The 13,254-nt window shown below is 32.4% G+C and overlaps 2 protein-coding genes across 2 annotated transcripts; both read left to right on the top strand.

Moving 5' to 3' along the window:
• Window positions 1-1,149: 1,149 nt before the first annotated feature.
• Window positions 1,150-3,168, top strand: LOC107468034 (geranylgeranyl diphosphate reductase, chloroplastic). Its single transcript, XM_016087281.3, has 2 exons — window positions 1,150-1,911; window positions 2,303-3,168. The coding sequence occupies exons 1-2, from the start codon at window positions 1,219-1,221 to the stop codon at window positions 3,002-3,004; spliced, it is 1,395 nt and encodes a 464-aa protein (XP_015942767.1). The 5' UTR covers window positions 1,150-1,218; the 3' UTR covers window positions 3,005-3,168.
• Window positions 3,169-10,135: 6,967 nt separating this feature from the next.
• On the top strand, window positions 10,136-11,894 carry LOC107468044 (GDSL esterase/lipase At1g74460; the record flags this gene model as incomplete). Its single annotated transcript, XM_016087290.3, is given in 5 exon segments — window positions 10,136-10,412; window positions 10,573-10,703; window positions 10,809-11,048; window positions 11,332-11,581; window positions 11,665-11,894. Coding segments are annotated over 5 exon segments (1,098 nt in total), but the record flags the coding sequence as incomplete, so codon positions are not given.
• Between the last annotated feature and the right edge of the window lie 1,360 nt (window positions 11,895-13,254).

The raw sequence follows: 13,254 nt of genomic DNA, 5'->3' as shown, positions 1-13,254 counted from the left end.
ATAAAAAAATTATGTTTTTAACTCTTTATTTTTTGTCCGATTATGATGCGCTAAAAATTGAACCGCTAAAATGGCGTCGAGTTAAAGATCTCTTATCCGATCGTGGAATCGGACTTGACGTGTACAGTGGAACTCGTGTAGTTAGCATCGACGAAACCCACTCTGGTTCTTCGTTGATCCGCTCAATTAGAGAGTTACTAACCAAGCCAGCTGAAGTAAAGCTTCGACATATCTTCAGGGAATCTAATTACTGTGTTGATGCTCTAGCTAAACATGGCCAAATTCTGCCATTGGGAATCACTTGCTTTGAGAAGCTCCCTTCTTGGCTCTTTCCGTTTGTTAGGGATGACTTGTGTAGTTATGTTGGATCAAATTTCATAGGGCTTTATTAGTTTAGTTTGTTTGCTTGTTGGGCCTCTCGATCCCCTCATATATATAAAAAATTATTATAATTAATAAAAATTAATAAATTATATTTAAATTTATTAATCATCAAAGCTTAAGATTAACTATGTAATATGTTCAATACCCAAAAGAAACTATATAATACATTCTAATGTCATGGTATTTTTTGTAACTTAAGATTAAGACTATCCTTATAAAATTATAATTCTCACTTCTATTTTAGTTTCAACAAAAATTTGTGTTGGACACTAAAAAAAATATTTTTGTTTATAAATTTGTTACTATACTTGATAATAAAAAACTTTTTTTTCCAATTATTGGAGCTGATTTATTATTCACAATTTTTAAGTTAATGTGATTTTTTTTCTATCGTTTTCACTTTGTGAATTAATTGAAAATGAAAACACTAGTTTTAATATTTAGATTAATTAAATAACATTTGTATTTTTGTAACTTTCATATGTGATAGGTGTTTAAAAAAAGAACTTGTCTAGTTGCAATTGAAAGTGGAAACTGGAAAGTGAGCTAGCAATTGAACACCTAGAAGCAGAAATTGCACAACGTGGCCACATATCAACCACTCAAAATACTACATACACTTCCAAACTCCAAAGTCATAATATCTCCTATACATTATCTACATAAAATCTCCACCCTTAATTAATGCTATCCAAGGGCTATAAACTCCCTATAATCCCGTACCATATCCCATCCCCAACAAAAGTCCAGTTCACAATAAAATAAACAAAATATCGAACTTTTGAAAAAACAAAAAATTACAGAGTCTCACTCCTTCTCACACTCACTAACAACATGAACTCCATGGCTCTAAAATCTTTCGTTGGACTCCGACAATCCTCCTTGGAAACCACCCCTTTCACCGTCCACCAGAAGCCCGCCACCATCAACCTCCCCCAGAAGCTCAAGGTCATTGCTGGAAAAACCAGTCCCAAGCTCCAAGGCCGGAACCTCCGCGTCGCAATCATCGGCGGAGGCCCTGCCGGGGGCTCTGCCGCGGAGACCCTAGCAAAGGGAGGCATCGAAACGTTCCTAATAGAACGGAAAATGGATAACTGCAAGCCGTGCGGGGGCGCCATTCCGCTGTGCATGGTGGGGGAGTTCGACCTGCCATCAGACATCATCGACCGGCGCGTGACGAAGATGAAGATGATATCGCCGTCAAATGTCGCAGTGGACATTGGAAGGACCTTGAAGCCGCACGAGTACATTGGAATGGTGAGGCGTGAGGTTTTGGACGCGTACCTCAGAGATAGGGCAAAAGAGAACGGTGCCACCATTATCAACGGATTGTTCTTGAAGATGGATATGCCTAAAGATAAGAACTCACCTTATTTGCTGCATTATTCTGGGTATGATGGTAAAACCGGTGGGATTGGTGAGAAGAGAACACTGGAGGTCGATGCTGTCATTGGTGCCGATGGGGCTAATTCTAGAGTTGCTAAGGCCATTGATGCTGGTGACTATGAATATGCCATTGCATTTCAGGTATCATCCTATCATCTTCAATTTTTTTTGTTTTGAATTTCTTCATTTTTTCTTTGACCTTTCAAATTTCTATTTAGTTAGTAACTTTATAATATTTCAATGCATTGCTTAGACAAAGTAATTCTTTCCTTTTATTTGATGAATTTGTTCCCTTTAGTTTACGTTATTTATGAATTTGGTCCCATTTGGTTTATTATAATCAATAAAAGTGCGTAGTCAATAAAAATGCGATATGACAGGAAACTCTATAGATTAAATACTTATATTTGATAGAAATTAAATCTCAGCATTACTAAGACAAAGAAAGGTTCAATTTGATGAGCTCCAATGTGATTTTTTTTAAGAATTGCAAAAATTTTGATGTTTTTGGTGGTGCGGTTTGATTTATTAGGAGAGGATAAAGATCCCGGATGATAAAATGGTGTATTATGAAAATCTTGCGGAGATGTACGTCGGGGATGATGTATCCCCAGATTTCTACGGTTGGGTGTTTCCAAAATGCGACCATGTTGCAGTTGGGACAGGTACAGTGACACACAAATCAGACATCAAGAAATTCCAGCTGGCAACACGAAAAAGAGCAGAGGACAAGATCACTGGAGGCAAGATCATCCGAGTGGAGGCGCATCCCATCCCCGAACACCCCCGCCCCCGAAGATTATCGGGGAGGGTGGCCCTTGTGGGGGATGCAGCCGGCTATGTGACAAAATGCTCCGGGGAAGGGATCTATTTCGCGGCGAAGAGTGGGAGAATGTGCGCGGAGGCCATTGTGGAAGGATCGGAGAATGGAAAGAGGATGGTGGATGAAGGGGATTTGAGGAAGTACTTGGAGAAGTGGGACAAGACATATTGGCCGACGTATAAGGTGTTGGATGTGCTTCAGAAGGTGTTTTATAGGTCGAATCCGGCCAGGGAGGCGTTTGTGGAGATGTGTGCTGATGAATATGTTCAGAAGATGACATTTGATAGCTATTTGTATAAGACAGTAGTGCCTGGGAATCCATTGGAGGATATCAAGTTGGCCATTAACACCATTGGGAGCTTGGTCAGAGCCAATGCTATCAGGAAGGAAATGGACAAACTCAATGTATGATCAGTCGTCAATAGCTATATACTCATTATCTTTCCCCTATATATCATGTTCATCATTCTTTTTCTTTAACAGACAGGATCTTGTTATATACAAGTGATTATAACTATAAACAATTGCTTTTAAGTTTCATGCAATCTAATTACACCGAGGTTGGTTTTCCCTTACTTACAACGGTAGAATGGTAAATTATTTGTCTGATTTCGTGATATTACACTATTATTATTGTTGTTAAAAGTTATACTACTACTATTTCTTGATGTTTAAGTGAGGATACCAAAAATGGTATTTGCATATTAAAATTAGTCAAAAATGTTATTTGTATATTAAAATTAGTCATTAATATAATTATATATAAATATATGTAATTTAATTTATTTTTAATGTGTATTTTATATTTTAATGTAGTTGATTTTAGTATATATCTAGAATGGTTGTTTTATAATTTATAAAAGAGAAATAGTAGAGGATTGTTAGGATTTATTGTTTTTTATCATTAGTTTTAAATATTAATTTAATTCTTTTAGTTTAATAATTTAATAATATATTTTAATTTATATTTTTAAATATTAATAATTAATTAATAAAAAAAAATTTGATAGTTTTGTAGTATTTTTTTTCTCTTGCAGCTCATGGACATGGTTGTATTTCGATTTATTTTTTGGGGTCACTGTTGTACTTTGTTTTGCGAATCAGCTAGATGTTGATTTGGGTTCTTAAATTGAGTAGTAAGAAATAAGAGAGGACACAAAATGTACATTATAATAAGGAAAAAAATTGTAACTAATATTTTTAGTCCAATAAGTGTGGCGCATTTCTCTACTAGCATGATCCCCGTTCAACCCAATGGAGTCTGCCCCCAAGCCCGGTGCTATGCCATGTATTAAGTTTCTGTTCATTGAAAAATGGAGAGCAACTGAGAATGAGAGTATGAGGATCTAATTATTTTTAAATTAAAATAGTAAAATTTTATATATGACAAAAATTATAAATTTAATAATAATTAATTTTTTATTTTATTATTTTATCAAATTTGTTATTTTTTGTTAGTACTAGAATTAATAGGGACAGAATAACATAAATAAAATTTGTGAACGAAAAATAAATAAAAATGAATAAAAATTTAGACAATAATAAAAATAATATAACAAAGTAGTGAAATTAAAATTTTTCATAATACATAGAGAAATTTATAATACTGTTACATATTATGAAAATTTATAAAAAGAGGTTACACATATGAGAGACTTTACAACTTTTTTCTTTAAGTTTCACTCACAAATTCTATGCAAAACATGACATACATTAGCAAATATCCTAACCACCTATATATAATATTTTGCATAGGTGTATTTAATTTACAAGTTGTACACAAATTACACAAGTGTGTACTTGAATCTTCTTTCATATTTCTCTTTATCAAATTGCAATCTTTGACTAGAACTTTTGACAATGCAAGTTGGATAACTTGGCCCAATTTGCCAAGTAGTTTTACGAGTCTTCTAACTTGATAAGAACATACTTGATTTTATACCAAGCTTAAGTTCTATAATTTTCTTAAAACTTCATCATGCTCCACTTGTATCACTTGTAACCTCTAGCCATTTTTGTTGACTTCAAACCAAAAAGAAGAATTTTGCTTCTTCTTTTCACAATCTCTCACTCAAAAATATTCTTTTGGAGTATTCATGCTGCTCATATTTTTAAAAAGCCAAGAGAAGAACTGCACCAATCAAATTTATCTGTATTGATTGATTTTGTTATAATATATGCAAGATTGTCATTGGTATGGATATTCTGCATATCCACTTTTCCTTCCTCCTCTACTTCACGAGCAAAATGATATTGAACGCGAATGTGATTCGTTCTTGAGTGAAAGGCTTGATTTCTTACGATGTGCAAGGTACTTTGACTGTTACAGAATATTGGAATCATATACTGATTTTGCTCAAGTTCCTCCATTAACTTTTTCAACTAAATTGCTTTCTTGCAAGATTGTGTAGCTGCCATATATTCAGCTTCTTTAGTTAATAATGCTACAATTGCTTGTAATTTTGATAATCAACTTACTGCACCTCCTGCAAGTGTAAACACATAGCCTATAGTAGACATTTTTTTGTCAAGGTCTCCTGTAAAATCAGAGTCAACATAACATTTGATAGTAAATTCAGATCCTCCAAAATATAAAACAACATCAGAGATTCCTTCGATATATCTCAGGATCCTCTTCACAGCACTCCAGTGCTCTTTTCCTAGATTTGTCATGAATCTGCTAACTATCCCAATAGATTGAGCGATATTTGATCTGGTGTAAATCATGACATACATAAGGCTTTTCACTGCAAATGCATACAATACTCGAGACATTTCTATCTTCTTTGCTTTACAGTTAGGACACATCTCAAAAGATAATTTAAAATTGACAAGAAGTGGGGTAGATATTGTCTTATACTCTTGCATGTTGAAGTGCCAAAAGATCTTCCTCAAGTAATTTTTCTAAATCTTCCTATCTTTTATGTCTCAGCAAATCTACATCCCTAAAATCTTGTTTGCTGGTCCCAAATCCTTCATATCAAACTCCCTAGCTAACTGCCCCTTTAATTCTTCGACACAATCTTTGTTAGGACCTATCACCAATATGTCATCCACGTACAACAGCAGAATGATGAAATCATCATTACTAAACCTCTTGTAATAAGTAAAATGGTCTGACTAAAGTTTGTTGTAATCACGGATAATAATGAAGGAATCAAATCTCTTGTACTAATATCTCGGTGAATGCTTTAAGCCGTACAGAGATTTGGTTGACCTACAAACCAAGTTTTCTTTTTTGGTTCTTCAAAGCCTTTTGGTTGGAGCATATATATTTTTTTTCTTCAAGTTCACTATGAAGAAAAGCAATCTTTCATCTAGTTTCTCTAGAGGTAAATTATACACAGCACATATAGCAAGAACTACTCTTATTGTAGAAATTTAACTATTGAAAAAAATATTTTATTGAAATCAATACCTTCTTTCTGAGCAAATCCATTCACCACCAGTCTTGCATGATAACGTTCTATCTAGTCGTGATTGTCATGCTTGATTTTATAGACCTATTTGTTACCAATAACTTTCTTTTCGTCTGGAAATGGGACAAGTTCTTACATCTTATTTCTGTGTAGTGCTTCCATTTCTTCTTGCATGGCTGTCATCCATAAAGAAGAATCTGGACTTTCAAAGGTCTCTTGAAAGGTTGATAGTTCTCCATCTTCAGTAACCAGACAATATGCATCAAGATAACTCATAACATAGTCGGCATGCCATGATGGTCTTCTTAGTTCACGTGTTGTTTTGTGAGCTTCAGCTGGTCCTTTTCTCCAGACTTATCATCTGTGTATATTGTAGTAGTTTCTTCAGTGCTGTTATTGTTTTCTTGCTTTCTTTGTAACTCATTTTTAGCAAATATAACATCTCTACTGATAATAACTTTGTAGGTAATGGAGTCCCACAAACGATATCCCTTTACATTGTCAGCATAACCCAAGCAGATATACTTTCTTGATTTAAGATCAAACTTTGTTCTTTCTTGGGTATTGAATATCACATAAGCAGGACATCCAAACATATATAGAGAAGAATAATCGGGTGGCTTACTTTGCCACATCTCCATTGGTGTTTTCAACCCAGTTTCTGTTGATGGCGATCTGTTAATCACGTAGCAGTCTGTTTTGACTGCTTCTGCGCAGAAAGATTTGGCTAATCCTACAGTCGACAACATAGCTCGAGTTCTTTCTATAAGAGTTCTGTTCATTCACTCTACAATACCATTTTGCTGAGGTATATATGCAACTGTGAATTGTCTCTGAATATCTTCGTGCTTGCAAAATGCAATAAAATCACCATTAGTTTATTCTCTTCCATTGTCTATTCTCAAGCGCTTTATTTTCTTCCTAATGTCAAGCTTTATACGTGCTTTAAACTCTTTGAATACTGGAAACACATCTGACTTCTTCTTAATGGAGAATACCCACACTCTTCGTCAGTAATTATCTATGAAGGAGACAAAATATTTTTTCCTCCTAGTGATAATTCTGATTATTCTCACAATTAGAATGAATTAAGTCTAGTATGTACTTTCTTCTAACAGTTGATCTTTCAAACTTCAATCTATTTTGTTTGCCTGTCACATAGTGCTCACAGAAAGGTAAATTCACCGTTTTGAGCCATGAAAGGAGATTACATTCTACAAGAACCTGTAGACCACGTTTTGACATGTGGCTTAATTTGCGATGCCATAACATCGACGTGTTTTCTTAGTCTGCGAATGCAACTGATGCCTCTGCGTCTCGAACTGTATTTCTAAAAAGCAGGTATACGTTAATTGTTAGCCGTTTTGCCTTCATGATCACATGTGTACCATTAGTCACCTTGAATGATCTACTTTCAATATTGATCTTGTACCCTTGAGAATTCAACAGCTCAACGGACAACAAATTTTTTCTCAGGCCGTTCACATGTCTTATACCTTGAACTACATAAATGGAACCCTCAAATAGGTTCATAAGTACTAAACTACTCCTAATGTGGAGTCACGTGATATATTGCTGCACAATCCAATAGCAAACATCAGCTAGTGATTTATTGTCTTCATGACCAATTGCAGTTTTGATGTAGAAGACATCTTCATCATGAGAGGTGTTTGCAACACAACCATGTGAGATAGTTGCATAAGCAATTTTAAACTTTAATCTACCACGACTTTGACTCCTACTAGAGTCACGTTTTGTTAATTTGCCTCTTATCACCGACAAAGCTTCTGCTTGCTTTGAACTCTCTGTTTGATCATCTTTATTTTTGCACCTGATTTCTTCTTCAAAAATAGTGGCAGAAATATCATCAAATCGGAGTTGATAAGCAATATTATTATTTGTGATGTTGATTATGAGTTTATCATACGAGTCTGGTAAACTTTGGAGAAGAAGTTCAGCACGTTCATTCTCTACAATCTAACACTTTATGGCTATTATTTATGAAAATACTGTATTAAGATTGTTGATGTGATCTGTCACCGATGTGGATTCACTCATACGAAGAGTATTATGTTGTGAAGTGACTTTATCTTGTACAACTTAGTGAGTGCCACCCAAATCTCCTTTGCTGTCTGTTTCTATGAGATGTTTGATAATACGGAATCTACCATAGTCAGGTGTAAATTGGTAATGACTTTTTCGTCCATCTCTTTTCACTTGTCATCAGGAGTACCGATAGGCATGCTTTCTATTGCTTCCAAGCAATTCTCCTTTCTCAAATTTGCCTTGATCTTCAGTTTCTAAAGAAAAAAGTTATTCCCATTGAGTTTTTCAATCTTAAATTTTGCTGCCATAGTTCTGACACTAACTTGTCTCTTTGCAGCGGAAGATTAAGAACCTAAAGCTGTGATACCACTGTTAGGTACCAGAGTTAATAGCGAAAAAATAACACAACTAAAATTTGTTAATGAGAAATTGATGAAACTGAATAAGAATTTAGGCAGTAGTGAAAATAATATGACAAAGTGGTGAAATTACAATCTCTCACAATACATAGAGAAGTCTATAATACTCTCTTACATATTATGAAAATTCATACAAACGGATTACACAAGAGAGATCTTACTGCTTTTCTCTCTAAGTTTCACTCAGTAATTCTAGGTAAAATATGATATACATTAGTTAATACCGTAACCATCTATATATAGTATTTTGTGGAGGTGCATTTGATTTACAAGTTGATCAAGTTGTACACAAATTGCACAAGTGTGTGTACCAAAGTCTTCTTTCACATTCATCTTTATCAAGTTGCAATCTTTGATTAGAATTTTTGACTATGCAAGCCGTAGTTTCATGAATCTTCCAACTGGATAAGAACATACTTGATTCTAGACCAAGTTTAAATTCTATAATATTCTTTAATTTTCTTGAAGCTCCATCATGCTCTTCTTATATTACTTGTATCATCTAGCCATTTTTATTGACTTCAAATAAAAAAGAATAATTTTGTTTTTTTTTATATTTTTGTTGATGCGAAAATACATGATTTGATGATTGCGTAAAAAAAAATAAATTGTTAGGATATCAAAATTAAATTTTTATAAAAAGTAAAAAGCAAACTTGCTCATTTATTTGTTAACTCTAATAATAGGTTGTTTCATTATTTTGGAAGGCCTTAGAAAATTATTTTTGTAAGACAAATTGGTCTTTTTATTATTTTTAATAAAATATTTAATATATGCATTGAATAAATTAGTGCATAACAAATTTTATTATAAGGTAATTCAATGCCAATTAAGACAAATTAGTTCAGTTCAGAATAATAAAAATTTATTGTGGACTAAAGTGTCTAATCCAAAAAATCATGCTAAGTGTATATAAAAAATTTAATTATTAAATTATTTATTTGTATAAAATATATATTAAAATATAACATATATATTAAAAATAATCTAAACACTACATATATTTATTCATAATGACTAATTTAGTAATTGATTTTTGATATATACATAGTATTTTTTATCCCAAATTTAAGTATGTACTTGACAACCAATTTAAATATTTACTGTTAATAAGTTATTACTTGTGTTTCTTTTTCTAGTTTATGTCATTCGTCTGGTTAAAAGTATGACTAAAATAATTAATAAAGATAGTTTATCAAGAAAATTCTAAAACGATAACATAAATAATAAATTTATGTTGCTCGCTCTCTTCGATTACTTCAGAACCTCTAGTTGGTTAGTATGGTGGGTTTTGAGATTTTGGGAGAATTTAGAGTGAGAAAACTTTCCAGTTTGGTGAACTTACTAGAATAAGTGAATAACACAACCCATGGAAACGTGGTTTGTTGAGAATTCGAATTAAAGGGTCACCTCTCTCTATTCCTCCAATTCCAATTCCTCATGACAAAATTCCAATTAGAACAAATTCTCTGGACTTAATCAAACATTCACATTTGTGATCTTATACTTATTATAACAAAATATAAGGTAGTTGCATTAGGTTTGAATAAGCAATAATAGTTGGTATATCAAACAATTATACTTCAGCGCAGCGCCCCTTCTGTAACTTAGAACATAACATTCTCAACATATTATAAAAACCAAACATAGAGGTCATGTGTGAGTGTAACTTGGTACACAAATTAAACATGAAGTTGAATAATCTGGCACTAGTTGTTGTTCTAACAGGGACCATTTTGGGAAATGGGATAATTAGAGGGTGTGATTGCAAGATTGTGCAGTTCATATTTGGTGACTCCCTCTCTGATGTTGGAAACAACAAACGCCTCAATAGAAGCCTTGCTCAGGCCAGCCTCCCTTGGTATGGTATTGATTTTGGTAACGGATTACCCAACGGAAGGTTTACTAACGGCCGCACCGTTGCAGATATTATAGGTAATTATTTCTGTCATGATATCATTTCTCCCAATAATTTAAATTGATAGGAGAAGACACCATTTCAATTCTTTTCTATTATTCAAAATATTTGCCACTTTAAAATTTTGATAATAAATTAATTCGGAAAATATTTGCTGACCGAATTATACACATTTAGGTGACAATACTGGCCTCCCTAGGCCTCCAGCATTCCTAGACCCATCTCTAACCCCAGAAATTATTCTAGAAAATGGAGCGAACTATGCTTCTGGTGGTGGTGGCATTTTGAATGAAACTGGGCAGTATTTTGTGAGTTCCAATGTTAACTTGCATTTTATTTATCTAGTGTATGTTTTGTTATATATTTTAGCCATTTAGAAAGCACATTTATAAGATAATTGTGCATATTTACAGATCCAGAGGTTTTCTCTGTACAAGCAAATTGAGCTATTTCAGGGGACACGAGAACTAATTGAGGCCAAAATTGGAAACAGTGCGGCACAAAAGTTTTTTCAGGAAGCTAGATATGTTGTTGCGTTAGGGAGCAACGATTTTATCAACAATTACTTAATGCCTGTTTACAGTGATTCATGGACTTACAATGATGACACTTTCATGGACTACTTGATAGGAACACTCAGAGACCAACTCAAGGTTTATTTTATTAATTAATTTACTTTAATTATTATTCGAACAGAAAAACAAAACAATTTCTTAATATATGAGGTATAACTAAATACAAATACGACAATAAAATCAGCTACCAGTATAAAATATATGTTAAAATATAAATACAAATAGAAAATAAATTAAAACTACACATCTATTTATAAACAAATATATAGGAATAGCATTTTTGATACTAATAATACATCTCGTATTTTTTTGTTTTTTTTTGGTGATTTGACGGGGCTTAAAGCCCATTTTTTTTTGGTAGTTGCTTCATGGGTTAGGAGCAAGGGAACTAATGGTATTTGGGCTGGGCCCAATGGGCTGCATTCCACTTCAAAGGGTGCTAACAACAAGTGGAAACTGTAGAGAGAAGGCAAACAAATTGGCTCTTTCTTTTAATAAAGCAACAAGCAAGGTGGTAGATGAGTTGGGGCAGCAGCTTCCTGGTGCAAAATATGTATTTGGAGATGCATATGATGTTGTTTATGATGTCATCAGCAATCCAATGAAGTATGGTAAGTAGCAAATAGTAGTAAGTACTAGTATTGAATTCAATGGCAGTGACATTAAATGAATGAATTGATGGATGGTTTTGTAGGATTCCAAAATGCAGATTCACCGTGTTGTTCGTTTTGGAACATACGACCTGCACTTACATGTGTGCCTGCATCGAAATTGTGCAAAGATAGAAGCAAGTATGTGTTTTGGGATGAATACCACCCCACTGACAGTGCCAATGAGCTAATTGCCAATGAGCTCATCAAGAAATTCGGATTCACACGTGTTGATCAAACCATTCATAATAATAATGCTCCCTCACCAGCACCTGTCTCTGATCTTGCTCCAGTTCCATCTCCACAATAATAATAATCATGCATCATATAATTGTCTTAAATATTTTTTTATATGGTTCGAGCCGTCGTGTCCTAATATACGTTATAACTCAAATGACATAGTCTCCCCATACTCATCTAAGAGATCGTGGGTCCAAATTTTCCATCTTTGCCTGATGCTAATCTATGTGTTCTTCTCAGCATAATTAATTAATTCGAGATTGATGTTATCGTTCTTATTTTGATAATATTTTTTATAAATTCATGAAAATATATAATATAGTAAATTTATGTGTAGAATGATATTATAAAAAATAAAAATGACAACATTATTATCATTAATTTTACCATATATAAACAAAACATAAAAATCTTACGTATATATAATTAATTAACTAATAACTAACATTCCAGATTTTTTTTATCCAATAAAAAACTACTTAATTCATGGCCCAAATCAAATACGATTTTGAAGACTCTGAATAACAATCACAAATCACAAACGGCTTTTTATGATTTAAATCATATGAAATCATATTATTATATTTGAATTATATCTTCATATTTAAAAACGTATTTTATCTTATCTAATTTTTTTTCTTTAAAATGAAAAAAATCAATTAAATCCATCACCTCTTAAAAATCTATGTTCCACGACTCCAAGAGATAATCCTAAATTCTTATCGCTCATGGCAAATCTCTTTTAAAATAAATTTTTTAAAAGACATATCTAACTATGTTTAAAATTTAACAAAAGTATTTTTATTTTAAAGAGTGATTTTTTCACCAAAAGAAGTCAATCCAAATAAACTACTTAATTTTATTAATTTTTATAAATTAAATATTATTTTTATTTAGTTCATTGATATATTTTTAAACTATTCTCCTTATTATTCTTTTAATTTTTGAATAAATAAATATTTTACTTTTTTTATCTTTTAATGTTTTCAAAGGTAAAATATATAGTTGAGTTGTTCTTACACTCATTTAAGAATTATGAGGATGGTTAGAGATGAATTAGAAATCTTAATTATTAATATTACGCTATATTTAAATTCGTATAGCATAATTATAAAACGTTTGCTTCAATAAAACAAAAAACATTTGTGTTCTATTATACTTTTTTACAATCATATATAAATAACAAAGAATTATAATTTTTAATGAAAAATAAATAAATTTTGGTATATGATAATGTAGTTCAATTTGGAATTAAGTCTTTATTATTTATAAGTTTTTTTTTTTTTAATGTAGTCCCTTTAATTATATACTTAAGAATATTATGTTTCTTTTAAATGTTTTTTGTAACAGGAGAACCTAATTAAGAAGTTTTATAAAGTGTATGCACATGAATA

This window comes from Arachis duranensis, chromosome 1, assembly GCF_000817695.3.
Source record: "Arachis duranensis cultivar V14167 chromosome 1, aradu.V14167.gnm2.J7QH, whole genome shotgun sequence".
Taxonomy (NCBI): Eukaryota; Viridiplantae; Streptophyta; class Magnoliopsida; order Fabales; family Fabaceae; genus Arachis; species Arachis duranensis.
This window is presented reverse-complemented; position numbering and strand designations above follow the sequence as displayed.

Coding starts and splice junctions, on each gene's coding strand:
- LOC107468034 (XM_016087281.3), top strand. CDS start 1,219: ATGAACTCCATGGCTCTAAAATCTTTCGTTGGACTCCGACAATCCTCC. Junction 1,912..2,302: donor AATATGCCATTGCATTTCAG/GTATCATCCTAT, acceptor TTGATTTATTAG/GAGAGGATAAAGATCCCGGA.